This window comes from Anomalospiza imberbis, chromosome 14 (assembly GCF_031753505.1).
Source record: "Anomalospiza imberbis isolate Cuckoo-Finch-1a 21T00152 chromosome 14, ASM3175350v1, whole genome shotgun sequence".
Classification (NCBI taxonomy): Eukaryota; Metazoa; Chordata; class Aves; order Passeriformes; family Viduidae; genus Anomalospiza; species Anomalospiza imberbis.
In genome coordinates, this window is record NC_089694.1 from 11415234 (window position 1) to 11443143 (window position 27910).

The following is a 27910-nucleotide window of genomic DNA, read 5'->3' on the forward strand; positions in this document are numbered from 1 at the left end:
GGGGCGGGCGCGCGGTCACCTGACGCCGCGGCCGCCGCCATTTTGTCTGTGAGCGTAATGTGAAAGGGAAAGCCGGGGCGCACCCGCGGGCGGAGGCGGCAGCGCCGAGCGGTGCTGGGAGCAGGGCGATCCCCGCCGCCGCTCCGCGGAGCAGCGGCAAGAGCCCCCGCGGCGGCGGCCGAGAGGAGCGGCTGAGGCGGAGCCCGGCGAGCGCTCCCGCCGGAGGGAGCCGCCGGCGCCCTTCCTCCGGGAGGCTGCGCTCGCCCCCGGCCGCGGGGGAGCCGCCGTCCCGGCCTTGCGGGGGGACCGCGGCGGAGCCGCCGCCAGGGCCGCGGCGATGATGTCGGGGCAGTCGATCACCGACCGCATCACGGCGGCGCAGCACAGCGTGACCGGCTCGGCCGTCGCCAAGGCTGTGTGCAAGGCGACGACCCACGAGGTGATGGGCCCCAAGAAGAAGCACCTGGACTGTGAGTAGGACCTGGCGGCGGGGCCGGGTGGGCCCGGAGTTGGAGCTCCGAGCTCGGGGCAGCCCGGCAGCCGGGCCCTCCGGCCTTGGGCGGGGGAGAGGGGGCAGCCGGCCGCTTGCACCTGGAGGGGGCTGTCGTGTAAATCTGGGTGGACCTGACTGGTGTGATCTCCACAACTTATTTTCCACGTGGAGGGAGCGAGGTTTGTAACACCTGGTCGCGCCCGGGGAGCAAAAATATTCCAACTTCATGAGCTGTTCCCATTGAGAGCTGCTTAGCTCTTGTGCTCTGGATACAGTGGTGCTTATTAATCCAGCACCTGGGAAAAGGTGTGTTTTCTGTTGCAAGGCAGAATTTAATTTTTTAAGCACTGTTTAGTCCTTCCGTGCACCCCGTGGACTAGAACCGTTTAAACATTTCGAACATTTCCCGAAATATCATAGTTTTTTGTTTTACGGCTCGCGAAACGAGGTAAAAGATTAAAAGCGAGGTAAAGGGAAGGGCGTAGGTTGATCAGTGGTTTATTCTGGATGAGAGTATGTTGCCGCTAATACGTTTAAACTTAGTATGTTAAAACCTCTATACCAAAAGATGCAGAGAGTTACCCCTGAAATCTACAGAAGTATTAGTGGTGTTGCTTCGCTTCAGGTTTTAGTAACAGAGTAGCAATTGGAGTTCCTGTCTTGCTCAAAAGTGCACAAACCTTGTACGTTCTGTTGCACACCCGCTCTCCAGCTTGTAAAAGCGAAATAAGTGTGTGTGTTTCCATTAAAGAGAGGAAAAAAGGCTTGAAGCCTTTTGCTGGTTTCTTCAAAGACAGGCTGATAGCTTTGCAGAATTCACACAAGTTGATGGTACTTAAGGTGCTGCTGGTTCAGGCTCTCGGCAGAAGCGTTCTGGGTTATATTGTTTGAGGATAGTTGGGATGTGTGACCCTGTGACACTGGTCTGCTCATACTGGCTTGTGTGAGAGCTTTCGGTGTGGATCAAACAGTTAAAAGCAGCCAAATATATATTTCATTTGTTACTGATCTGAATGGGTGGCATCCAGCTACAGTAGTGATCATTGCAGCCATTGTGTTGAAATGAAAAGCTTTAAAACTGGGTAACTGACAATTTGTTTTCTAAAGATACCTTTTTAAAGTTACCTTATTTCTTCTGGTCTTGTGTTCTGCCTGTGGTACAAGTTCAGTGAGGTAACCTTTGAGTCCAGAAATGGCAACATAACAGGAAGCCAGAAAGTGGTGACAGTTTGCTCAATAGTTTGAAAGCTTCTGAATCCTAAAAGAGGCAGTGTGTTGATTGAAAATATTATTGAAATAATATCGTCTGCTATAAGTCACCCTTACAAAGTAAGAAAATGGAAACATTGAATAATTCTTAACTTGAGAATACCATAAACTGAGATTGCTTTTTGACTAACAAGTTGCTTTTGATCCCAGGCTGTTTAGAGCTGTCAGTCAGTCTCCTGACAGTCCTCTTCTGTGCCAGATGAGTTCTGTATTCTGGTGTAATTCATTTGCTTAGACTTTGGCCTAAGACAGACAAAAATCTTATTGTCACTTGGTATCTGAAATAGAGGAATGCTTTGGTGGGGTAGGGAAAAAAAAAAGTGAAATATGGTACCTTTAATATGTCTGTAAGGGGTTAAAAAAATCCCAATGAACGTGATCCTGTCTTCATTGAGCATACCCAGGCACTGCTTTTCAAATATCTGCAACCCTTTGAGTACACTTCTTATTTTTTCACTTGTACACAGGACTTACTTGTATTAAATGTGAGCAGGTAGATACGAAATACTGTAATCTCTGGAAGAAAAATCATACACTGTGTTTTTCCAAGATACAGTGCAAGTACTTCCCAATTTAAGTACATTATGAAATAACACATAGCTTGGTTTAATGTAAAACTCTGGTAGTTGTACTCTGGTCACTACGTGTGTGTGTCATTCAAAATGCTACACCATATGGTATTATTTGTAATTGCTGCTCAGGAAAAAGCTTTACCAGGAACAGTTTTTTGAAAGTTGCTGTAGCTGTATCAGGGATTGTGGAGGAGTATCAGTTTGTGCCCTCTGTTCAGATTAATTCTTAAAATCCCTTTATTGCCAAGTTTCCTCAGCAAGAAAATCTGTGGTATTACAATATAGGTTTTTACAGAAAGGTCTTACATACGCAGTCACTCCCTCAGCCTTCAGAGTCTGGGTTACAGCAGAGTGGGGCTGTTACGCTTCTGGAGGCAAACCTCCTCTTGTCTAACTACTGAAGAGTCACAAGAAAAAATTATAAATTAAATTAATAATAAATTAAAGCTGTAGCCAAGCTGGTAATTGACTGAGTAGACTTGTGTGTAGACCAAAACTTGGAAAAAACAAACCCCTAAATTAATTGCAGCTTAAACTTTTAAATTAACACAGTAATGAAAAAACAGCTTCTGTTTAACTTGTATACAGCCCACTGAAGAAGCACAGGGGAGGGGACAGTAGTTAATGTTGCTAATCAAAACTTAAAACTCCCATAATGTACACAAGCTTTGGAAACCTTCTAAGAAGTGGTAATTCTGGTACTGCCCATTCTTTATTTTGGCAACCAGAGCTTTTGACTGCCAAGTGAATGTTGAGCAATGTGGCTCTCACAGAGATGTGCAAGTTGTGATACAGGACAAAGGCATTTACTTGAACCCTTTACACAGATCAGGGGCTGTCATTCATTTGAAGTTCTTTAGCAATTTGTGAAGTTTTTCAGTACAATAATTGAGGAAATTTAACTTGAACAAAAAAAAAAGTAGTTAATATTGTTGGGATCTATAAATGGGGGTTGTATATAGCTTTTCTTGAAAACATTATGGTGTCTGTCCTGTATCCTTGTTTAGCGGGGGAGTGGGACAGAATAGCTGAATTGCTTTGCTTGTGGTAAAGTAACTCATAATTCAGATGTAGCTGTTATTATATAACTGAAATTTAAGGATTGCTCTCAAACATGCACTATGAGCAAACATGGGCATAGCAATGTTTGTAACAGTTGAGTGCTATCTTTTAAGTCTTCCAGCAAAAATTCTTGCATTCCTTGGCTGCATTGAGAAAGTTGGCTGAAGTGCCTCTGATGTTTTATATTTTTGTAATGTGCCATATATGATGCAACTTTCCAGAAGAAAATGGTTTTTTTTTAAGACTGCTAGGACTGAGAAAAATGGTCTTAATTCTTATGTCTGTCTTAGAGCAATTTCACTCCTGTGACAAAATGGAAGAAATACAGGAATATTAAACTGTTATGGTTGCCTTTATCTTATGTATTTACAGCTCTCTTGAGAGAGATTCCTGACTCAAGAAAATTATGACCATTCATATTACTTAAAAGTTGAAAAGTATGTCAATTTTTGTCAGTGCCTGGCTGAGAATTTTCCAAAAACATTATATATGTATATTTTATTTTGTATTTCATACCTGGATTTATGCATGCTGTTCTCCGAAGAGCTGTATAGCTTCATAGGTAATGTGCCAGTATTTCAGATGAGTTGTAGAAAATAAATACTCAGTACTCTTCTAGGCAGTAAGATTTCCACTGGCTGCTTGAAAACCCCTATGGCACTCTTCTGGTTTAAAGCTGTTAGATTTTTAAATTTATTTTATTTTCATTTTTCTTTTTTTTTTTTTTTTTTTTCCCTGTGTGATGTTAACATGTTTCTAAATTCCATTCTAGAAATAGCCCTGCAGTTTCACTTGCAGTTGAAATGATTCCTCTGGGTAATTGGCAAAATGCTTTGAGTGGTGAAGTGTTTATATAAGTACTGCGATAAGAAAATGAGCATCACTCACCCTGTGCATTTCATTCCAGTTTTTGCTGCCAACATCCATGTTACTGTTGCCCAGCTGTCAGTCTCTCAGGTGCATGTGCTCCTCTATACTTCCAGCTGTATGGGGATAATAGCCTTTTCCTTCTGTGCCACCAGCTGTAATAGATCCCTACAGTTGTCTCTATATAGATACTCCTGTTGCAGGCTTAGAAGAATCGTTTTAGAGAAATGGCACTTGCATTTCTTCTTATGTATCTCGATTGTAGGATTAAAATGTAATGCCAGCTTTATTTTTATTGCTAGTTGTAAAATATATATTTTTAAAATGAATAAGTAGCCTTATTGAAGCCTTGAAGTAGCTTTATTTTTAAACTTGGTCTTTTGCAACATGCTCTTTAAAAAGTCCAGTTTTGGCCTATAAAATGCACTGACATTTTTTGCTTAGTTTAGTATTTCAGAGACATTTTGTTTGTCTAAGCAGGTGTTCTCCGATATTGGTAACTGTGACCTTCGTGCCTGGGTGTTGAGGTTTTGGAATCAAAGACCATGCTGTGCTGAGAACCCCCTGTAAAAATGGTCTTCAGGGCAGCCAGTGGGTGTTGTCCTCAGCATGTCTCGAGTGCAGGGGGGTGGCAGCTCACTCAGCCACAGTTTGAATTAGACTCCTAGTGGCCCTGCCTATGTGGAGTATTTCATTTTGGTTACCTTTTGAAATGGACAGACACGTATCTTACACAGAAGCGCCCACACTTGAGAATGAAACAATAACAAAAGAGCTTCTCAAACACAGCAGAGCTCTGTCAGTTCCACTCTGTTGCTGGCACTTGACAGAAGAGATCTGCACGGCTTCTTGTGGAAGTAAACCTTTATTCTGGCATAAGGCAAAACTTGTTTTATGGATGTGGGGTTTAAGGAGAGCTCACCAGTTAGAGCACTGCACGCAGGTGCTAACAGTAGGATTCCTGTCACACTGTGCTCGAGCAGCACTGTGAGAGCACTCAATAGCAGTCACAGACATGAGATGTGCAAAGGATCTCCCAGTGTTAGCACCGTCTTGGGTCTGCTGGAACATCTGCTGGGAGATCTTATCTTGAGGGAAGGTGACGGGACAGGAACCTCTCTGGGGAGCGCTGGCAAAATACAAATGGAAATACCTTGGCTAGCTTGACTGGAGAGCAGCAAGATTTTGGTTTTTAACCTGGATCTTCCTTCCTAGTTTCATCTGGTATTTAATAAGCACATTTAATATTGAAAAATCTTCGGTGAAAAATTTGACTTGCTTACTGGTTATGTGAAGCAAAAGGACTTTGTGCTGAATTAATATTTTCGATAAGCTGTGTGGTCTTTGACCTCAGCAGATCAATGGAATTTCTTTAACTGTTACCTAGTTTTATAGGTATTGCTCTTGAAAAAGTTTGAGATTTTTGTTTGTTGGGGTTTTGTTGGTAGGTTGGTTTTTGTAAACTGAGATTAGGATTTGTAATAGTCCTGTAACATTTCTGTGCAGGGTACAGACACAACAGCTGCTGCTCTTACATACTGCTCAGTATTTTCCATATATTTCTATAATACTTGATTATAATCTGATTGGATTTAGGAAGACTTAGTTGCCTTAGTGTGTGTTGAGAGAACTACTTAGAAATGTCACAACAAAATCCTCATTCAATTGATGAGGCTGTTGAGTTATAATTTAATATTTTTCTGTGTATAAATTCTGGGATTGGGACATTATATGGGGCAATAATTGCCTAAATAATTGGTTAAAGTACTTCTTAATTTGACAGAGCATCTGATGATACAACCATGAGTAGGGAACAGTAGCTAACAAATAACTTGTGTTTTGAGAAAGTTCACATTTGTAAATATTGAATTATTTGAAACTCAGCAATAAGGTTTTGATGTATAGCTTGCTTAAAACTTCTTTCTGGTGCTCTTCTTTTTTGCAGTTATTTCAACATTTTTGTGTGTTGCTAATAAGAGTGAAAGTTTTCATCCCAGCTTCCATATTTTGTATGTACTTAGAAACCTCTGACATGTGAATGAAATTAGTAACTTCCTATAACTTGCATTTTATAGCTTTTTACCTTGATGAGATAATAAAATTCTTTACTCTGTTAAAATTGCTTTGGTTATTAAACTATTTTAAACAGCAATAAAAGACTCCATCTTAATAAACCAGTCTTTAGTTAAGGTCCATCTACAATATACTCTGTGCGCTAGAAAGATATACATTTGAAGTGCAGTATTTCTGTGAAGTATTTTGTCCTAAATGATCAGTGTGTGAGCTCTGAGCTGACATTTGAAGTGCCTGTGATGACACAGACTGTGCTCTGCGTGCTGCTGCTAAGGCAGAGCAGTTGGCTGTTTCAGCGGTGCCAGCACCTCGGAACTCAGCTGCTGCCTGGCTGCCCAGGCACCCGCCCTCCTTCGGGTCCTCATCCAGACAAGCTGCACAAGCAGCGCTGGGCTCTGCTACCAATGGGCTGCTCACAGCCTCCGCTGAAATTAGAGGCCACAAAGGAAGCTTTTCAAACCAAATGTTTGTTTTACTGGCCTTGCCCAGTCCTTAGGCTGTACTTTGATCACACCTGAGCCAAGTTTAGCACAGAGAGAGAATAAATGTCTGATGTGCATGTCTTGAGGGGTTTAGAGTAGTCCTGGGTTCAGTTCTCTGCTCTTTTCTCAGCAAGTACCTTCTTTAGCCTTCTCAGGCAAGTGCTCTTCCCATGTGTCTGCTGCAGCCTGTCCTGGTTTTGTACTAAATCTCAGGCAAAGTCTTGAACCTCTGTCTCTGACCTCCCAAGTTAATGTTCTACTTGCTGAGTTTATTGTCAGTCTAGGACACAAAGAGCTTTTTTATATGAAAGCCTGAGACCTACCGTGATCCATCATAAATACTCAGTAGGCTTGTGATCAGGTGTTTTTAAGCTAAGTGGAAGGGTGGATAGATGCAAATTCTTGCTCTTAATTCTTACAGAAAATAGGTGTATTTTACAGATTCATAGCATCTCATTTGCCGTCATGTGGGCAGGTCTAGGTGGGAGTGGCAGGGTTGTGCTGCCTGTTGATCTCATGAGGTAGGGATGTCTCAGCTTTTCCTTGCTTCTCAGATTTTCATTTTTTTGGTTAGATGGAGTGGCCTTGGGCATTGAGCACCCAGAAGGTCACACATCCAGCAAGCTCACACTGGCTTTCAGAGACTAATTTGGGCTCCATTTTAATGGAGCGGGTATTGAGGAGATATTGGGACTCCATAAAATTACTGAAATGCCTTTGAAGTTCATACTTGGAGTGTTCCAGTAAAATGCAGTGAATCTGAGCAAGGAGAGTAAAGAAATTCAATTATTTCTTAAACAAAGAACTGAAGTTAATGCTTCCAGTATGAATTCTCAATGTAAAAACCACGAAATAACATGTTGATCCTCTGAGCATGTAATTCATTGTAATGCTTTACTTTTTTTTCCTTTAATTTAGATCTAATACAGTGCACAAATGAAATGAATGTGAATATTCCACAGTTGGCAGATACACTCTTTGAGAGAACTGCAAACAGTAGCTGGGTTGTAGTGTTCAAAGCTCTAATTACAACACACCACCTCATGATGTATGGAAATGAGGTAAGACACGATTCCTTCTCTTAAAGCCTACTAGACAGCTTTTTAAAAATTGTCTCAATCTGTAAAGCATTAGATAGGTACTTCAGTTTTTCAAAGATTTTGTTTTTCCTTTGTTGATAGTTCTAAAGTATTTTTCCAAAGGAAAAAAAATGCTCCTTCATTATTTCAATACCAAAATATATCAGTGTTTGCAATTTACCTGCAAGTATCTGGGTTGGTCTGTGAGGGAATAATGAGTGACCTTTCTAGAATAAAGGCTTGAAAGACTTCTGATGAGCTTTACTTCATTAGGGTACTGCTTATCAGTAACAGCACAGCAGGAGAGTCTTGTTAGCGCTCCATAAATGTGCAGCCAACCTAATAACAGATAAGAAAGAATACTTGGTAAAGGGGAGAGGAATGTGGTCACTAGAATACTTGGTCTTGCAAGACATCATCTGATGGGCTGAGTCTTCGTATGTTGTTGCTGTTAACATTACCCTGAAACACCGTTCTACTGCATTTAATTCACTTAAATTATTTCATCACAATTTATTAAAAGCTTCCTAGTCAATAACACGGAGTTAGAAATGTAGCCTCTCTTGCACAAGCCTTATGTTAAAAGCTAAACTTTGGTCAGGTGACAGTCCTGAACCTGTGTGTGGTCGTTGACCTAAGAAATGATGGTTCAGCACTGGTAACGCTGAAGTGACGATTCTTCCAAGTGCTTTCCAGCCATTAAACTGCTGTGAAAGCTTGGTGTTCTTCCTCTCTGCAAAGCTCTGTGAACTTGATTGAAATGACCTGTAAAACATAGTGTGCTCTTCACACTACAGCAGCTGAGCTACATCAAGCTTCAGCAGCCTGGATTATGCAAGCAGTATTTTTGTTTTGTGTTTTCCAGCTTGTCTGTTCTAAAGTACAAAGTTAACTAGGCAGCTTCCTCTAGGATTATTTGCATTTTATTCACAAGCAGTGATGTCTCTGTTTAGTTTAAATTTATATTTTTGCCAAATTGAGTTTTGGACTTCAGAGGCTTTGCCAAGGAGTATTTTCGGGTTTTCCTCTATTTTTTTCCCTTTTAACTAATTTCTGTTGTAGATAGAGGGTACTAGAAACAGTTACAAGGTAAGTGTAGTTTGCTTGTAAAATGCTTCTATGTTTTGACTCTCACAACAATTACATTCTCAATTTTTTTCTTCACCAACAGCGCTTTATCCAGTATCTTGCATCCCGGAACACTTTGTTCAACTTAAATAACTACCTGGACAAAAGTGCCATGCAGGGTAAGGATCTTTCACTGAAGGAAATAACTCTACTCCTTTTTTCTCTGTGATGGTGTATGTATTGGTGCACACTAGGAGCTAAATGATATTTAAATGGAAGGATGTTTTGATTTTTATTATGTGAGATGTCAAAGAATGTCCAGCCAAGAATGTAGACACAGGTAAAGTGAGATTGAGTTACCTAGGTGAGTACTAGAAATCTGTCTGTAATGTATGTAGCATTGCACATACACAGCTGTAAATTTTACAAAGTGAGTTCTTAATGCTCATCAGAATAAACCCGATGAATTATCAGCACAATAATCATTTTTGTTGTTGTATTTTAAAGCCTCAAGAGTAAATATTTACTGTTAAGGTGCATAGAATGGTAACTAAGATGTGCTGTATAAATAGGGAGAACTTCTTCAAATCTCTGACAAGTCCTTTAATTACTTGCTAGTGGTAGAAAACATTTTTAGGTTTTTATGTGGGTTTTGAGGGATAGCAGATAAGTTACCAAACTCTTCAGCATTTTGCCAGAAATACATTTTTATTCTGATTTCAAGAACATCTTAACAAGAACTGCTTGGTGCTTGCCTAATCTTTTATGCTCAGTTCTTGTCTAATATTTTAACGTGTTTAGGTGTTTATTCTCATAATTGTAACAAATGCTTTCTTAATCTTAGCCACCTGGGGAGAAACTAACATCACATCTCAAAATCCTGGAAAGTGGCAGGAAGGACTTCCTGTGCAAGCTGATGTAACATAGAGCAGTTCTTGAAAAGACCTGAAAAACTGTATCTCTTTCAAATGTCTAACTTAAAAATGCTTAACTTTTAGGCTATGATATGTCTACCTTCATTAGGCGATACAGCAGATACTTGAATGAAAAAGCACTTTCATATAGACTTGTAGCAGTTGACTTCACCAAAATGAAAAGAGGGTAAGACTACTACTGCTACTTCTGCTTGATCCTTCCTGTTGCAGGGGGTGGGACAAGGAGGAATACAGTTGTTCCTGAGCTTGTCATGGAATAGTGCTCTTTTGGCCCTTTGAAGCAATATTGCATTGTTGAAACAATACAATGTGTGCTGAGATCTCCATCTTGTAAACGTGTGTCTTTTACTCTGTAGGATAGATGGAGTGATGAGAACTATGAATCCTGAAAAGCTTCTGAAAACTCTTCCAATCATACAGAACCAGCTTGATGCACTCCTTGATTTTGATGTAAGTACTTTAAGCTCAGTGTTAAGTAACATTCTCTCACTTTGAAGTGAGAGTTTCATTATTTTGTTAAATACTAATTTACTTTCTCATTGCTTTCTACACAGGCAAATCCAAATGAACTAACAAATGGTGTTATAAATGCTGCCTTTATGCTCCTCTTTAAAGATTCCATTAGACTTTTTGCAGCATACAATGAGGGGATTATTAATCTTTTAGGTATGTGAGAATTTTTTCAGCTTTTGAATTTTGTGAAAGATACTGAGAAAACGAAAGAACATAGAGAATGTCTGACTTCAGTTTCTTAATAAATTTTCTCTGCTCTGTTGCTGTGAAATGAAGCCTGTCTTAGTTTTAGTGACCAGGAGCATAGGCTTACATGTCCACTTCTACCTGGAAGAATACATGTTGAAACAGAAAGTGAAATAAGAGGGTGATTGGTGAGACTGAAACAACAATACCATGAAAATTCAACCTTTGCAATTGGACTGTAAAGGTTTGGTGAGATATGTGGTGTTTTGAGTATTTAATATACTCACAGTGTGGCTGAATTTTGTTTTCCTGTTCTTTCTTTAAAACTTGACTGGTCACCTTTGACAGGTACCTGAATCTGCTGAGCTGATGAGATGAAATGTAGGGTTTTTTTAAAGGGTGATAAGCTCTTAGCAAAGCCTTTTCATTACTATTTAAGCAAATTTATGAATAAAGCCATCAGATTGTTCTGTTAATCCATTAATTTTTACTCAGTGCTATATTTGTAAGGTTATAGGGCATAACCATAAAAAGTAAAAAATGTGGTTGATGCTCCTTTTGGTAGGTCAGTGCATAGCCACTATACATAGCCACTTCAGTATCAAAATGTGTTGACACAGGGTCTAAAAAGGTAAATAAATACCAGGAATATTTTCAAATTATAAAATAATTTGTCTCATTGACAGCTTTTTGAAAAAATTCACCATAATACCTAATTTAATAATTTGCAGCGATTCCCATCCATGTTTAATAAATTTTTGCATTATAGCCTAATATATTGGAACAGAAAAATCAGTAGTTTTGTATTGACTGACTTATTATAAAAGGTTTCAGGTATTCGTATAAGCCTGAAAATCTCAACAGCTTTGAGTTACTGCTGTCTGTTTTCTTACTGAGGCTTGTGTCAAATTAAATTCTATACTACTATGTCAGCTTTTTGCTGGAGGAGGGCATTATCTTACAAGAGTTTTATTTGCATCCTCAGAAAGATATTTTGATATGAAGAAGAACCAGTGCAAAGAAGGCTTGGATATTTACAAAAAATTCCTAGCCAGAATGACCAAGTTGTCAGAGTTCCTCAAAGTAGCAGAGGTAAATAAATCTATGTGTATGGAAAGGATATAATTTAGCTGTATTGGTCTGTATTGGTATAGTATCAGTATTCATAGGAGCACCTCTTAACAGATTATTTGCTTAACTTCATATACAAGGACGTTTTCTAAAGATTAGGTGTTTTAAAGACTGTATATGCTTATTAACATGGAATGGGATTCTTGGGTATCCTTTTTATTAGCCAGACCACATAGTAAACTTTCTGAAGTGCCATTATAAATTTTATGAATGCTCCAGAATGTATAAACTGATTGTTACAGTCTATGTAAAAATACTTATAGGGCTCTCCTTTACTGTAAGTGCTTAAAAAATGATAACTAGTTTCAGTAAGCTATGTGGCTGTTTCTAATGCCTCTAGCAGGCTTTTCTACGTGAAAGTTAGGCTGGATGAAAAGCTGAGTTTGCCTTGAGATGCAGTTTAATGCATTTTTGATTTCTAAGGTGTGTTCCTAGTGAAACTTGTACCAGTTCAGAAAATTATGAATATCCCTTTTTAATATGCTTGCATCTATCTAACATTCAGACACTGCTGGTTTTTATTTTCATTGGCACTGCATGTAGTAATGTACTTTTTTTCCCTTCTTTTTTTGTAAACCCAGCAAGTTGGAATTGATCAGGGTGACATCCCAGACCTTACTCAGGTCAGTGTACATTGCATATTGATTAACCCAATATTTTGTTCTTTGTACTTTTAAAGGTTGGTAAGTAGGATAGTAATCTTTCTTCTCTAGACTGTATTCTCTTTCATGTATTTATATGTGGGAAAAATGTATAGTAGCTTCTCACATGGATTAAATGTATTCAATACTTAAACTCTGCAGTTGTTAATGTGATTTTTTTGATCGTTTAAAGCAATAAAACCCACAGAAAATAATATTTTTCAAGAACTTCTGGTTTTTATCACACAAGGCAGGTAAGCGGAAGTATCTTGCCATGCCTAGAGGAAAACCTTCTATTTCACTCTAAACTAATGTTTTCCAACACACTTAAAGATAACAGTGAGCTGGATCAGTTGAAATTTTTTTGTCCCCTTAAGTCTGAAGAATAAATTTGATGTTTCTATATCAGCTCTTAATGCTGGCTTTGATTTTACTCAGTAGCATGAGGGACATGTGCAATGTAGGTTGTGTGCTGGAAAACTCAGTCTGAAAGGTGGAATGCAGGGAAACACCTTCCAGTGAGGATAAACTGAGGGGCAGAGGGGAGGTCAGAAAATGGTTTGACCTGGTGAACAGGAAGCACTGATAGTGCACAGAGGTCAAGGTTATCCTTTGTGAGTCCCTTCAGTTTATAGGGATGTTTTATTTCTCACCCAGGGCCAACCCAACAGAGCAGAGTGCTTGTCATTATTTCTGTAGCACAGAGTAACCTGCAGGGTGCAATAAACAGCCTGAGGAGACTTGGGCACAAACTGCAGTGCCTTAGAGCTCGAGTACTGGAGCTGTTGGAGTGCAGTCAGTGACAAACTGAAAATCTAAAGTGTAATGTTTGAACAGTCACATCTAATCCTACACTAGCTTCTTGAAATTAAATTTCATGGGTTAATCATGAAAAACATATCTAGTGTGAAGATTTGCCTAACCTTAATCAGTGTGTTTTTAATATGGAAATTAAACCTAAGCCACAGACTTCTATTGTCAGTAGTGTTCATTACTGCCTACAGTATGATTTCCATCTGAAATCATGCATGCTTCAAAGCACAAATCTCTAATGCTTGCTCCTAGCATTTAATATTAATCACTTTAAGAACTTGCCTACGTGGTGTAAAAGAAATATGACTAAAACCACCAGGGTAAGAGCAGGTAATGACTGAAAACAGTAGTTTGAAGTTTTCTGTTGATGTTTGATCTCAGCATCATACTTTGTCTTTTGATTAGTACTACAGCATTCAGCTGGGCTGTATTATGCTAATCACATTATACTGAAGTCTGAAGTTATTTATACCTCACTGGGTTAGTGTGCACTTGTCCACTTAATTGGGTCATTAAAGCTCTTGAAAGCAAGTGGGGTTTTTTTATTTACTGGGAATAGGGGCATTTAACTTAATTTTGCTGCTTTTTTTATCTGAAACTTTCAGTGAGAAAATACTTAATGTCTACAACACTTTATTTCTAATAGCTCAGCTGCTTTGTTGTAAGTGCACTTATATGAGAAAAGAATTCTGAGCTGGTGGTAGACCTCAGCATCCTGTGCATTTTGGCAATTTCAGTGCCACTGTTAAGCATTCTACTTAGACAGAAAATTTCATGGCATTTAATATGAGTTGAATAATTGTACATCCATTTAGTGGCACTTCAAAAGGATTTGCTGTAATTTCTTAATACTGCCACTTTTGCCTGTTTCTGTGAAGAAAATATTTTCCTTTGTAGCTGCCCTGTTTCACAGTGATGTTGCTTTCTGTTAGTAACTGTTCTTGTATTTAATGAACGTAATGGGGTTGTTTCCCTCTGTATGGATGTTAGTCTGTCACGTGTTTTGGGGGTGGGGGATGGAGGTGGATCATGAAATACAGCCTTTCTCAAGTCAGTGGCTGGATTAGCCCAGGTACAATTTCTGACAAAACTACCCTGTTCACTCCAAGTCTGATGTTGTGTTGGATATCTGCAGTAGTGAGAAAGTTCAGAGGAGGTTACTGGATTGTTTGGTTTAGTTCAGAGGAGGTTACTGGACTGTTTGGTTTAGTTCTTGCGGTTGAGGGGGTTTTCAGTGGGTTTTTTAAAAAGTAAGTACAGAATATGCATTACCATACAAATAAGTTTGCATGGATTTGGGAAGAAAAAAATACGAGGAAAAGCTTTCTGCAATTAGGGCATAGTGTCCTGTTACTAAGATTATCTAAGTAGCTGTGCCATGCAATGCCTTCTGCAAGCTATTGGGCCTCCTGAAAGGTAAAAGTATGGGGAGGTTTGGTTTGATTGGGATTTTTTTTTGATTTGGTTTTTTTGCTTCTTGTTTTTGTTTGGTTGTTTTCTTGTTTGGTTTGGGTTTTTTGTCCCCGATACCTTTCCAAAGGGTTATTTCAAAATGTCCCCCTTGGGATTTAGCTGTCTGGGTCGAACGCTGAATTTATTCATGACCTGTGGTAACTACACTGTCTTAGCTTACCTTGCTCTACTTAAGAAATACAAGCTCAAGTCTACATTTTAAGCATTTTAAGACAAGCAGTCTTATAGGACTATTCTGATTGCTTTTTTTTTTTTCTTTTAATTAACCTAGCTTGAATTTGTCTTCAATGAAAGTGGGAATCTAGAATTGTGCTCAATATTTCAAAGAGGAGCTTGGCTGACAAAGCCTTGTGTGAATAATATTTTCCTCTTTCCAGGAAATGCCTTGTTCTAGCTTTTGGTACAGAAGGGCTAGCAAGGGCAACTTTATTTTTCCTCCAAACAATGCCTGTTATATCTGTTCTACCTCCTGAAATTTGGCAAGTGGTAGAAGAGGCTTAGTGCCTCTGAAACCCTGCCAAGTGAGGAGGACTGAGCTGGCAAATAGATTTAGATTTTAGAGGTACATTCCCTTCATCTAAATCTGCAGTAGGACTTATTTCACTTAGATGAATTGAGTTGGTTTATTGTACAGTTACATGTTGAATAGCTACTCAGTCTGCAGTAGTGTCCTTGGGATCAGATTGGATTTGATTCCATTTTATCAAACCTAATGTCCTGCTGTTGTCAGGTGTTTCTACTGCAAGCCTTTGACTGTAAATATTTTAATGGAGAGTGATTGGGTTATTGGGTGTCGGGAAAAGTATATAAAAAATGCCAGGTCTTTGTCTGGGGACTTGTGTGAGCTTCAGGGAGTAGTACTTAATCAGCTTTATTCAGTTAATTCTAACATAGTAAATACTGCTGCCAAAACCAAGAATCTAACTTGCATGCACAGAAGCAGAGGCACTCTGGGGAATCCTTCCTTCCTGCCTCTGTGGTCCCACTCCTTTTAAGGTACCACCACTGAGTAGATGGAATTTGGGTGTGTAGGATGGCAGCAAAACCCAAAGGCACAATTACTGATGTGTGAGATTTTGTTTGTTTTTAGTTGATGAAATAACGAATGTGGTACTAAACAATGATATGTTGATAGAAGCAGTGTTTTATAAATACGTTTAATTTTAGGCACCCAGCAGCTTGCTTGAGGCACTGGAACAGCATTTGGCTTCTGTGGAGGGAAAGAAAACAAAGGAAGTCTCTGCTGCCAGCCGGTGAGCACCCAGCGAATTACAGCACTGCCTGTACTTAAGACTTGCCATTGTCACTCTAACAGTTTTCAGGATTCAGTCATGTGCTATTCTTGATTTTTATTCACTTCTGAATGTATCTTCCTAGAAATATAAATGAAACATCTAGTGAGTAATAGTCTGATAGCTTAGCCACATTTGATATGTTGGTATGTCTGTCTGTGTCTCAGACAGACTTCTGTTTAGGCTGTAATAAACCACTGAGCTGAGACCTTGTGTATTATTCATTTTAGCTTCTACTTTTTTAAAGTCCTTTGACTTGTAACATTTATAAGGTGGTTGGATTTTGATACTCTTCTTACCCATGATAGGATGGTATTTATCTGAATTGTTATTATTTATATATTCATGACCTACCTCTCAGACCATGAATTTATCTTAACCTTCTCATAAAAGTTCTTCAGCCCCTCCTCAGAACAGCCAAATTATCTTGGATGTGTTGTGCTGAAAGAAATAGTGTTATTCTTTCTGTCATGTACAGTATCAGTATGTATGAAAATATTTGACTGAATAATGAGATCTCTTTTGGCATAGACATTCTCCCACAGAAACTTGGAAAATATTGATAAATGTATCAGGCTGAGCTATGTTCCAAATTTGCCATCTTCCCCCTCAGATTATTTTTTTCAAGACTCTAAGGATTCACTGCCACAATATTCTGTTCATATGTATAATGCTGTGCTTTCTTTGCTGTTATATAGTGTACAAACAAGCTTTCTGTGCCTCTGACACTTGAATAACATTCCTGTCTAGTCTAGATAACTTCAAAGAAGAAAGACAACTGCTGTCTTCCTCATTTTCCAGTTCCTACCCGCTGAAACTCGAGGGAGTCACTCTGTGCACTTGTGCCTCTTTGTCACCAAACTGTTTTTGGGGTGTCTGCTCTTATGTAGCAGAGAGTAAGAGAAGAAGTGGCTGGGGAGAAAGATAAGGCTGTAAGATGTAAGATGATGAAACTTTAAGTGACGTACACCTGACTGTGGGTGTTTTAATAATATTTTTTTTTATTATTGCTCTTTTTAGAGCCAGTGCCCTGTCCAGTGCTGTTTCCACACTTGCCAATACAGGAATGTCATTCAGCCGGATGGATGAGAAAGAAAAGCAGCAGGCATTGGAGGAGGAACAAGTTAGACTGCAGGCACTTAAGGTAGTATGTTTTTATCAAGTTTTGTATTCAAATATTTTTTTGTAATTGGGTAAAGCAGTGTATGGTGATGAAGCTTGCAAGGTCACTCAGTGAGGAGTGTGAGCTGTGTAAAACCATACACCTGTGCTTTGACCAGTGCTGTAAAAATACAGTGAACATACCTAGAAGTAGTGAGAAATGTAAACCTGAAATTAATTTAAACAAGGGTGTTACATTGCTACATTATTATTGGGTTGCACTTTGTCATACTGATTTCTGAACGTCTGAATTGAACCATGAAGAGACTCATAAAATAGGGAGATGAGTCTTCCTAAAGAAAGGTCCATTAAGCTGTTTCTCTGTGTGACTGTGGAGGGAGCCTGGAATGTGTAACTTGACTAGAAGTGATTTACTTCTAGGCAGATAGGATTAAAAAATAGTTATTTAAAACAACAAGTCTCACCTTGATTTTTACATGCTTTGTTAAAACAAATAATCTTACCTCTAATTTCAGTTATTCTTCTGGTTTTAGGACTTTACAGAAGAAAAAGTGTTTTATTTATTAAGACCGTAATTAAAATTTTCTTCTTTGAAAAGGTCTCTAGGACTGAAATGTTAATAAATTAATAAGACTAAAATGTCAACTGTGTCTCTCACCTTTCAGGAGCAACGATTAAGAGAAATCTCTGTAGTATCAAATTCCACTTCCACATCAGCATCCCCAAGCACTTTATCAGGAAAAAGTGTGAATACCACTGTAGCTGTTGACCTCTTTGCTGCACCAGCACCCACAACAAATAGGTGAGAGATATTTTGCTTTCCAAAAGAAACAAATTACTGCACTGACCTGTAGCTCCACAATCAACTGCAAGACTGTGACCCGAGTTACCTCTCAGGTACCTTTTGCTGATGTTTTCTTGGTGTACCCCCAGGAATTCTGTCAGTAAGTGCTTAATCACCAGTTTGTTCTATCACTGGTTTTGATGGGCTCCTAGCAAATAAGAGAAAATGAGATTGGTAGGAGTGTTCATAAAAGCAAGAAAACAATGTCTGTTACATATCTTCATATTTCTCTCTCTCTCTCGTTTCTTATTCAGCATGCCCAACCTTTCTAGTGATCTTTTTGATCTTCAGCCTGCATTTGTTCCAACTGTGCAAAGTACTCCAGCTATATCAACATCAGCAAGCAATGCTTGGGGAGGTGAGCTCATACCTTGATTTGACTCTCTAAATGATAAGGGAATTCTTAGAATACAAGGTTCATACTTAATGCATCTTAAATCTTAACTATTTTGCTTCCAAACATTCATAACAAAATATGAGGTAAATGATCTGAAAATTCTGACCAACTTCCTTGAACACATAACATCAGTGTTGATGGAACAAAGGAGTGGAACTGTTCAGTAAAGGGAACAGGGAGAAGAAATGTAACTCAAGATCTCAGTTGAAAAACACTGGGAAATAAAACCTAAGCAGGAGTAACTGAGAAGATCCTGGACTAGTATTTCCATTTAATTAAGCAATATTTAATACACTTCTCATTTAAAAGGTGTTGGTCATTTCAGAGTTCTTGTAAAAAAGCTGTGGACCTCAGTATCTTCACCCATCCTTCCAAAGAATGGTCAGGTTAGATGTCAGAAATGGCTTAAATGCCAAAAGAAGCCAGTGATAACACCATGGTAAATATTATTAGTATTTTAATAGGTGGAATTGAAACTCTTACATGCTATTTAAAAGGTAGATTATTGAAGCCAAAAATGTAGTATCTAACTTCTTTGATACATGTTCTGTCATTCTCCCCCTCCCACCTTATGTCAATACTAGAATTATTTTCCCTAAACAGCTGTTAGGATTTTTATCTGAAACTAAAAATTTGTATCTAAAATTTGTATTTAGATAACATCTATCTAAAATTTATATCAACTTTGATCATTAGGTAGAATATTTACAACTTGACTTAGTCTAGATATTCTCATATTCAATCATTTCAGTCTGTTTTTCTTTTCCATTATTTGTACTCTGTATTCTTTCCTTCACTTCTGCATCTGAAAGGTCCTTTCTCGTCTTCAAATGGTTGTGTTGGTTCTCCACCTCATCTGGACATCTTTGACATGAAGCCAGTTGAAGAAGCTGTAAAATCTGCCACCCCTTTCATCAATTCTTCTTTTTCCTCCAAACAAACAGTGGAACTGTTTAGTGGTAATAAAAGCAAACCCCATGTAATTTATTTGCAACTGGAGGTGATAATGCTAATAATGTGGGCCATGTAATCTTTCTGTGGTTTGGGCCAATCTTCACTTTTTATTAACAAGTGAAAATGGTGCATTAATTCCAGGTGTAGTAGATTATGTTTCCTTAAACGTTTATTTCTGTAGTTGAAATAAGCTATTATTTTGTTCTGCTTGCCCAGTCTAGACAGCCTAAGACCTGCAGCTGAATTATTTCAAACTGCAGAAATCTGCTGATTTCTTTAAAACTGCAGCCTCCTTTCTGTTTTGTAATGGGGAATGCAGGAGTTACTTGGTTTTCAAATCTGTAAAATAATAAAAAAAACCCTTTTTATATTAGTAAAATTTCCTATTTTTTAACTGCAGACTTATTTGTTGAGTTCCCTCTTCCTTTTTCTCTTTAAAACTGATCTTATTTTCTTCTCTCTTTTTGCAAAGATGACTTTAGTGGTCATAAACCAACATATGCTTCTGTGTATCATCCTGTGACTGTTGATGGTAATTCAAGTTTCTGTTTTTGTTTGTTTTTAAAACTTTCTGCTTTCACTAGAATGAGTGATATTACTTCATGGGTGTATTTCATTACTCAACTTTTTTTTCAGGTTTTCCTCTTCATTCAGCTTCTCCGAGTACTGCCTCTTCAACAATTAATGTGGACTTTGATGCTGTTTTTGGAGGGAAATCTGCAGCACCAGAGTACAGGACTGCAAGTGGTAAATACTGCCTTATGACTAATTTATACCCTATAGGCAAGAATTCCTTAACAACTTAGCATAATTGCTGTTGCAGTTGGAAGTTTAATAACTTAATATATTTGCAAGGTGATTATGGGCTGATAAGAGGCAATCAGTTCAGTTGTTAGTTTTTATTTACTTTAAAATTAGCTTTGACTGATTTCATTCTCTGTGTAATAACTGTTTCCTCTCTCTCTGGGGGAACACACTTTGAACGTGGCCCACTGGATTCTCCTAACGGGTAAGCTCCTGTTCATTTTTCTTCTGTGCTTTCTCTTGATACATGGTGATGACTTCCCTCTGACTCCCTTGAGAGGCACAGCACTTGCAGAAGTGCAGAACTGGTTGAAGAGTACCTGAGTTAGTGTCTTTCTCTTCTGTATAGCAAAGTATTATTAAAGTACAGTTAAAAATTCTTTTAGATTAGTAGGTACAATATAGTATTCCATGAAAAATAAGAAGTTAAACTATACTTCTGTCAAAGTTTTAAATACTTCCATCATGTTGAACCTTCACATATAAATACTCAAATTTGTGCTCTATAAAGAAAATACCTCCCTGGCCTATAGATGTAATTTATTAAATGTAATGTAACCATTTTGTTAACAGTTGCTTTTATATTCTTTATTTAGGTTTTAACTTTCTAGATGAGGTATTGCAACCCACAGTACCACCACAAAGTCAAAGAGCCACTGTAGCTAGCCAGCAAAGTGGAAAAATTTTAGCAAATGACCTTGATTCTTCACTTGCAAATCTAGTAGGAAGTAAGTGTGAAGCTTTTACAAGTTACTTTCCCATTTTTTACTAAAAGCAAAAGAAGCTTTTTTCCCCTCCCAAATAAAAATGCTTAAGGATTTTGTCTGCTTCTTTTCCCCCACAGATCTTGGCTTTGGAGGAACTCCATCCAAAAAGTAAGTGCATATATGTACTTAGAATATTCTCACGTGATTATTTGAAAGTCTCTGGCACTAACATGGCAAGGATCTCATCTCTTGAAAGAGTCCAAAATAACTGAGAGTACATTGGAACAGTGTCAGTCACCATAACACAGCCAACCTTAACTTTTAAAGTAACTCACTTTAATTAGTTTTGCAAGTGCTGTATTTTTATTGAAGTCTTTTTCTTTTTATGAAACACTATAAAAGTTACATCAAACTCCAGTTAATCATTATATGCACAGTACAGAGCTGATAGTTCACTTTTAACACAAACAAAAGCCCCAGACTTCACACTTACTGGAGAAGAGATACATAAGTAATTACTGAAATTCTAAGTGTTTCTTCCTAGACTTCAGCTGTGTGCATGCATTAAGGCATGTTTGGGTGTCCTGTTTTGTCATTTTACTCTAGCTGTTGCCTCTCCATGAAAACTAACAGCCTGGTTTCATTTTAGATCAGATATGCAGTGGTCTCAGCCTACAGAGAAAAAACTTACTGGTGGAACAAACTGGCAAGCAAAAACAAGCACATCAACCACGTGGAACCCAACTCCCTTACCCACTATTCCACACATGGTAATTTCTGTACTGTGAAATCACACTTCATTCTAGCAAATGCTGCTTCTCTGCTTGCATTCATTTATAAAGAACAGCAAAGGCATTTGATACAAGACTGGGGGTAGCAGGAATGCTTACAGGATCATAGGATCTTACTGAATGAGGTAGAGATTTTAGTATGCTTTATTTCCCCTCACTGAAAAACTTGTGCATTAAGGACTTGCATCTCAAGTGAAAGGTGGATTACCTGTCTCAGTTCATAAATTCTCTTGGGATTGAAACAAATCATCCCAGTCCAGAAAATTGTGCATGTTGTGCACAATGTGTGCATGCACTGATGTGCATGTTTGAGATGCTCCCACTCCCCATGACATGCACACAAAAATTCACCTTTAAGAATCCAAAGAATGTGTTTTAAGGGCAAAACTGCTGTTCCTTCCAGTCTTTGCTCCTTTTTCAGTTTTATCATGAAACACTGCTGCAACCCCTGCAAAGCACCTTAATAATGAGGTCTTGGACTTCTGATAATGCTCAACAGCAACTTCATATTTTTAACACAGTACAAAACATTTAAGTGTATCTTTTATAGTCACTTAAATGAAGAATTTTCATTTCTAAGAGGGGTATTTTTAGGCAACTGACTTTTCTGTGATTTTAAGAGATTTTTCAAGAGTGTTGTATTCATAATATATTCATAGAAATATCAATCACTTCTAAAATATAGCTGTCTTAGAGGGAGGTAGATTTTCATCTCAGTTACATAGACAACTAGGATAATTACCACATTTCCTGTGAATTTTGGACTGCTGTCTTGACTTAATTTTGCAATAAGCATAGTTTTGCTTCTCATGCCTATTTTCCTTATCTTATGACTATGCTCATTCAGAACTAGAGAAGTTGAATACAGTATTAAATCAAATACTGGACTCAAAAATGAGACTAAAAAATTTGATGAGAGGGCACAGTTGTATTGCACTCTCATGTGAGATTTTTTGAGACCATACAATCTCTTTATCCCCTCTAGGTGCTCTAGAATGTGTTCTTAGAGTGCTGATGCATTTCTATTTCTGGAACATAGAGGGTACCTTAGTACCCATTGATCACTGTGGATTTAAAGTTATGGTTTTATTTCATATGTTCATCAGGTCTAAGCATTTGACTGTTTTATGATAGGTGTCTGGTCATGCATTTTCCTGGAACTCCCAACAATTACTGATGTGAAGATCTCGCTCAGCTATGAGCCTCTTTAAAATCTGTGCCCCAGAACTGCAGAGATCTCAGTGTCCTGGCTGGCCTCTGGCACTCAGAGCTAACCCTCCAATTCATGTACCACTGCCTCCTATCCCACAGCCAAGTGTTTCACCTGCGTTTCAGTGTAATTAGCACAGCTTAACGAAGCATGGCCTCAGGAAGCACATGCATTGCTGTACCTGTGAACACAACCTGATATAAGGCTTAAAATGCTCTTCATTTCTCTTTTGTCACATTGTGATACATGCTGACATCTGATGTTAGTATGTGGGCAGCATCGACCTGACTAAGCGTCTGTTGGTACTCACTTCTTAAGCCAAATAGTCACAGGCTTTCTTGGCTTTTTTTTCTATGCCCTTCTCTAATAATGGGAGGAAGAAGGAGCACTGCATGCCATGCCCTCTAAAAGCTTCTCACACATGTGCTTGTGCAAGCAATATGCTCAAATCTGGCTAGGTGTAGTAAAGTTTCTAATTTTGCTGTACGAGTGGTAACTTTCTAAGCTTATTAACTTATGTTAGTGTCCTTGTAGGTTTTTCCTCACACTTTAACTGTTTCAATAAATGAGCATAGTTAAAAACTGTTATTGGTACTGGACTTGAATCCATCCCTTAGAATTTCCAGCATGAATACCTATTAAATAATTTTTTATCTTATCCTTTTGCTATGCCAGAATGGAGTACACTATCCTGGATATGTAAGTCAATTTCTTGTAAATACATTGGTTATCTTTAATACTGAAAAATACGTGTTTTTCAAAGTTATATATATGTATCTATTACTTACTATGCATGAGTTTCTCTAAAATTTAAAATTGTCTTGTTTAAAGGTACCTGCTCCTATCACATACCCATTGACCACACCTCAAGTGCCTGTATATGGAATGGTAAGAAGCATGATTTTTTTTGTATTCCTGAAAACTGAGTTGTCTCTACCAGTGGGTTTCATGTCATGAATTATGATGTTCAAACCATCCTGCAAATTAAATGTGTTGGCAATAGTGTGTGAAGTCTGGTATGTTTCTCACACTGCATTGAAAGAGATGACTCGGAGGTTTATAGCAGTGGTTTTTAAAAGCCTTGACTTTATCCTCTGTGTGTGTCTATATGTTTCTTTTCTACAATACTTAAAATGCAAAAAGATGTATGTAGTGGAAGTAGTTTGAATTTTATATAATTATTTTTGTGGGTTTTTTGTTTTTCTAACAGGTACCTCCTCAGGTTGGAGCTGCTCCTTTGATGGCACCCCAGTCAATGATGTACACACAGCCTGGTCTAAGGCCAACAAATCCTTTTGCACCCGTTTCTGAAACTCAGGTGAACAGTGCTCTTTAATCTTGTTGACATTGAAAATTCAGCCTTGGCAAACACAACCAAATGCTTCTTGAAAGGCTGCAGGTGCATTTCTGCGTGTGAAAGTGAGGGGTTCCTCAGTCAAGGGCAGCAACTTTTGCTGGTGAGGAGGCAAATTCAGATGCTGGAATTGCAGGAAGCAAGGAAGACAGTAAAAATCAGATTTTTACTTCTCACTGTTTCAATATTAAGTAAACAGTCTATAGGTTTTAGTCTTCCTATGACATTAGCTGGATACTTGGTTTAATCATGCTGACCAGACCAGTGTTGAAAGCTTCTTCAAGGATCAGGTGATGTGGGAGTGAAAAAGGCATGGACAAGAGATCATTCAAGCTGGAGGAACTGTACTTCTGTCATCCACTTACATAGGTCTTAATATTCTTTGAGGTTTTTTGAAAGTGCCAAAGCCTATAGACTTAACTTAAAAGTAGCAAAGCAGCCAAATAGATTCTTTATTCTAAAACACTGGGAAAGCATTTGTTATTGAAGTGGCATTAATACATAGTCTTTTTTCACAGATACAGTTTATGTAGAACCACCAAAGCAACAAGAAGTGAGAACAACCAAATACTGGTAAAAAATGAAAAGACTGAATTTCAATCTTCCCATGATGTATTCCTGAACAGGGCAACTGTTTATTCCCTGTATAATACAATATTATTTTGAACTGCAATGCTTTAGAGATTCTTGTTTATAACAGTCACTGCAGTGTGAAGTCATGTTTGTTTCCTGATTTTTTTTTTTTAACTGCTCAGCAGAAAACTGTATTTTTATTGAGGTTGACTCAGAAGGTGCAAGCTGGATTATGATGTTCAAAATCAAGGAGAAGATCACATGATTGCTCTACAACCTTAATCATCAGTGGATTACTTTAGGAATTGACTGAGAATGTCAAAGTTATTTATTTTATTCATAAATTCTGTGGCTGTTGTAACCAAGACACAACACGAAATCAAGTTGAGCAATAAAATTTTTATCTGCTCTAATAAATACTCTGATAGAGCAATGCTTGCATTATCATAAGGCCAACGTTGTGTGAAATCAGACAGCTTTTTCACATTAGAATTGCTTGTAGTAATTTGCTAACTTTACAATGTGAGTTTGAAATGCTGTGAATCAACAAGACACAAATTACACAGACATAGTAAAAATAATAAATTGCTCCATTGGCATGTCAGTATTACAGGGCTAAGTAAAAAGAGCCAGCAGCTGCAAGGCTGCAAGTCTGTGGTGGAGTAGGGGAAGTGAGTGTGCTCCAGAACAGCTCATGCAGCCTCCAAGAGGTGCCAGCAGCTGCACTTCCACAGGTACCTTCTCTGCAGGTGGCACCTCCCACCAGGGGCTCAGGGAAGAGCTGCCTTGGAGCCAGGGTCTGTTGGTGCCCCAGCCACAGAGAGTCTTGTTGATAACTGCAGTGGAGGCAAGAGGGCCAGCTCTACTTTCTAAAGTCCATTAGGTCAAAAGACTCAAACCTTGCAATCATGCTGACACTCATGAACTGGCAACTATTTTGAAATTGTCCAGCTGTAGAGAATAGCTTGTGCTTCTCTTTTGAAATAAGAACCTAGTTGTAAACCATATAAAATAATTATTTTTGAATGTGTAAATACATGTAAACTTTTAGATAGTTGTTTTTTTGATGCTGCAGTAATCTTTTTCTTCTATAGTAATTTCAAGGTAAAATGCTACATTAAGAAATCCATACTCTTTTTGAGAGGAAAATCTTTAAAATCAACTAATTTAAGAAGTATTGCTGTTCACAATGGGTCAGATGTGTACAGACTTCTAGAACATATTTTGTACTTAATCTTCCTCCAGAACTGAAATTGGCTATGAAAATGCCTTATCTTGTATTTTTCACTGTCTGATAAAAAGTGATAGCATTAAAAAAACCCAGTAGTTATAATTAAGTAGATAGGAGTGGGAACAACCTTTCCTCCAGAAGTTTTGTGGCAAAATGCAATGGAAAGCTCTCCTCTAAAATACTTGTAATAATAATTAATATTAAAGCTGAGTTTTCTATTGTTACAATAGACCTCCAGCGTAGGATGTCTTTTATCTTTTGGGAGAGTCTGTAATTGCAGGAATATCTCTCAATCTCGCCATAAATGCAGATAGGCCTGAGAAACTTGTCAAATTCTCCTGCAGAAAACTTCTAAATTAAGGACATTTCTCAGAGTGAGAACAACCCTTCTATTTTTCCAAATGCTTAATTCTGTCCAAAGAGTGTAAAAGTAGTATTTCTTAACCCTATGGTAAATATTTTGCCCAATGAATCAATGCAAAAGAAACAAAAGTCTTTTCCCCAACCCTTGAAATCCCTAACTGCTAATTTCCCAGAAAATGAAACCTTGCAGAAATTTAAAACAGTGTTCCTTGATGTATATTGATTTTGAAAGAATTAGGACCCAGTATATGGTAGTTTAATGTTCAAGTTTGAATTACAAAGGGCTTCAAGCTTTAATCCACCTTTATTGGGTTGAACAATTGTACAATTTTAAGCCAATGAGTTCTTCAGTGCCTATAGCTGCCCTCCACATGCTGAGGGAATAGATGCCATTTAGAATGGGTTGTTGTGTTGAGGGGACTGTTTATTTAAGACATAGTGAATTCCATAGATTCGTTCAGCAGTCAAAAGTCTTATGTTCAAATTAGATCTGTCCATGTAGTCAGAAATGTCTGGGCATTAATGGCAGAAGTGAGAGTGCTACAAGCAGGCAGTTCCTAGCACTGTAAGCTGTTAGGTCTCTTTCTTATACTGAGTTGTATAAGTAATAACACATTATTTTAATAAAATATGCAAATAAATGCCTGGCAAGCAGTATATATTTGTTATAACTTTATTTCAGAGCATTCTGAATATCTGGAATATACCTGGCTCAGAAATGTATTTAATACTGGATAATAGCTTGCATTGCATCTGATTTGCTCTGGATCTTTTAATGGTTCTTTTGGTCCACTTTCTTGTAGCAAAGCTGTCTGATACCAACTTATTAGTATTAAAAAAGGAGAAACAGCCACAAAGTATATTTTAAAAACTTTATAACCTACCTTCTTTTGTTGCTTTGAAACACAGCTTACAGCTTGATCCTTGTGAAGCAAAGATCCCTTTGTACCTCTCTCTGCACAAAAGTGCACAGGACTGGGTTTTGCCCAACTCTTCCTTGTGCATATTGGAACACATAAAATGGCAGAGTGTGTTTAAATAACATACATGAGAAGTGAAAACCAAGGACTTAGGATGCTGTCAAGGCTTTTATGGCTATTCTCCACAAAAAAAAAAAAAAAAAACACTTTGAACACCAAGGTTGTTCTTGAGGGTGACTGTACCAGCCTGCAGAAACTGCGAACAGTAGTTGTGATGAGTGAAGAGAGATGTATATAAATGTGACTTTCCTTCCAACTCGTTGGAACAGAATCATGTTCTGAATACTTCAGGAAGCTGGTAACTAAGATGTCTCTCCATGTTTGTCTGAACAAGGAGGAAGACTTTGATTTGTGCTGTACACTTTGCATTACTGTACTTTAGTGGGTCACTTGAGCCTCGCTGTTGGGACTTGGTGCTGCTACAGGCAGGCTATCAAGGCATACGCCATAGGATGACTTCTGAGGGACTTTGGAAAGGTGGATTGTGTGAGGCCCCTTGGACTTGAACATGTACCTCTCTAAATAACTGGGGTTTTCTAATGTTCTCCAGATACAGTTTGACTTTGCCTCCAAGAAGTTACTGCTTTTTTTTTTTTTTTTAATAAAATTTGGACATGTGTACTAGAAAAAT

The 27910-nt window shown here is 38.2% G+C and overlaps 1 protein-coding gene across 14 annotated transcripts; it reads left to right on the top strand.

Annotated features, from left to right (window-relative positions):
• The first annotated feature begins 65 nt into the window (after positions 1-65).
• On the top strand, positions 66-27870 carry LOC137482529 (phosphatidylinositol-binding clathrin assembly protein-like). Of its 14 annotated transcripts, XM_068204900.1 has the most exons (23): positions 5269-5395; positions 7737-7879; positions 9069-9144; positions 9964-10066; positions 10257-10350; positions 10455-10566; positions 11585-11691; positions 12312-12353; positions 15825-15910; positions 16970-17093; positions 17737-17873; positions 18170-18273; positions 19125-19271; positions 19739-19798; positions 19903-20013; positions 20667-20798; positions 20915-20945; positions 21427-21547; positions 23454-23477; positions 23610-23666; positions 23989-24096; positions 24651-24705; positions 26982-27870. In XM_068204900.1, the coding sequence occupies exons 1-22, from the start codon at positions 5284-5286 to the stop codon at positions 24663-24665; spliced, it is 2046 nt and encodes a 681-aa protein (XP_068061001.1). In that variant the 5' UTR covers positions 5269-5283; the 3' UTR covers positions 24666-24705; positions 26982-27870. The 14 variants fall into 14 exon arrangements, with proteins under 14 accessions (XP_068061013.1, XP_068061007.1, XP_068061008.1 ...); XM_068204912.1 differs by lacking the exon at positions 5269-5395 and adding an exon at positions 66-470 and having other exon boundaries at positions 24651-27870; XM_068204906.1 differs by lacking the exon at positions 5269-5395 and adding an exon at positions 197-470 and having other exon boundaries at positions 20682-20798; positions 24651-27870.
• The last annotated feature ends 40 nt before the right edge of the window (positions 27871-27910 follow it).

Excerpts from the sequence above, each read along its gene's own strand:
- LOC137482529 (XM_068204912.1), top strand. The coding sequence starts at position 338 with ATGATGTCGGGGCAGTCGATCACCGACCGCATCACGGCGGCGCAGCAC. Across the intron at positions 471-7,736 it reads CAAGAAGAAGCACCTGGACT|ATCTAATACAGTGCACAAAT; the intron begins GTGAGTAGGACC and ends CCTTTAATTTAG. Across the intron at positions 12,354-15,824 it reads ACATCCCAGACCTTACTCAG|GCACCCAGCAGCTTGCTTGA; the intron begins GTCAGTGTACAT and ends GTTTAATTTTAG.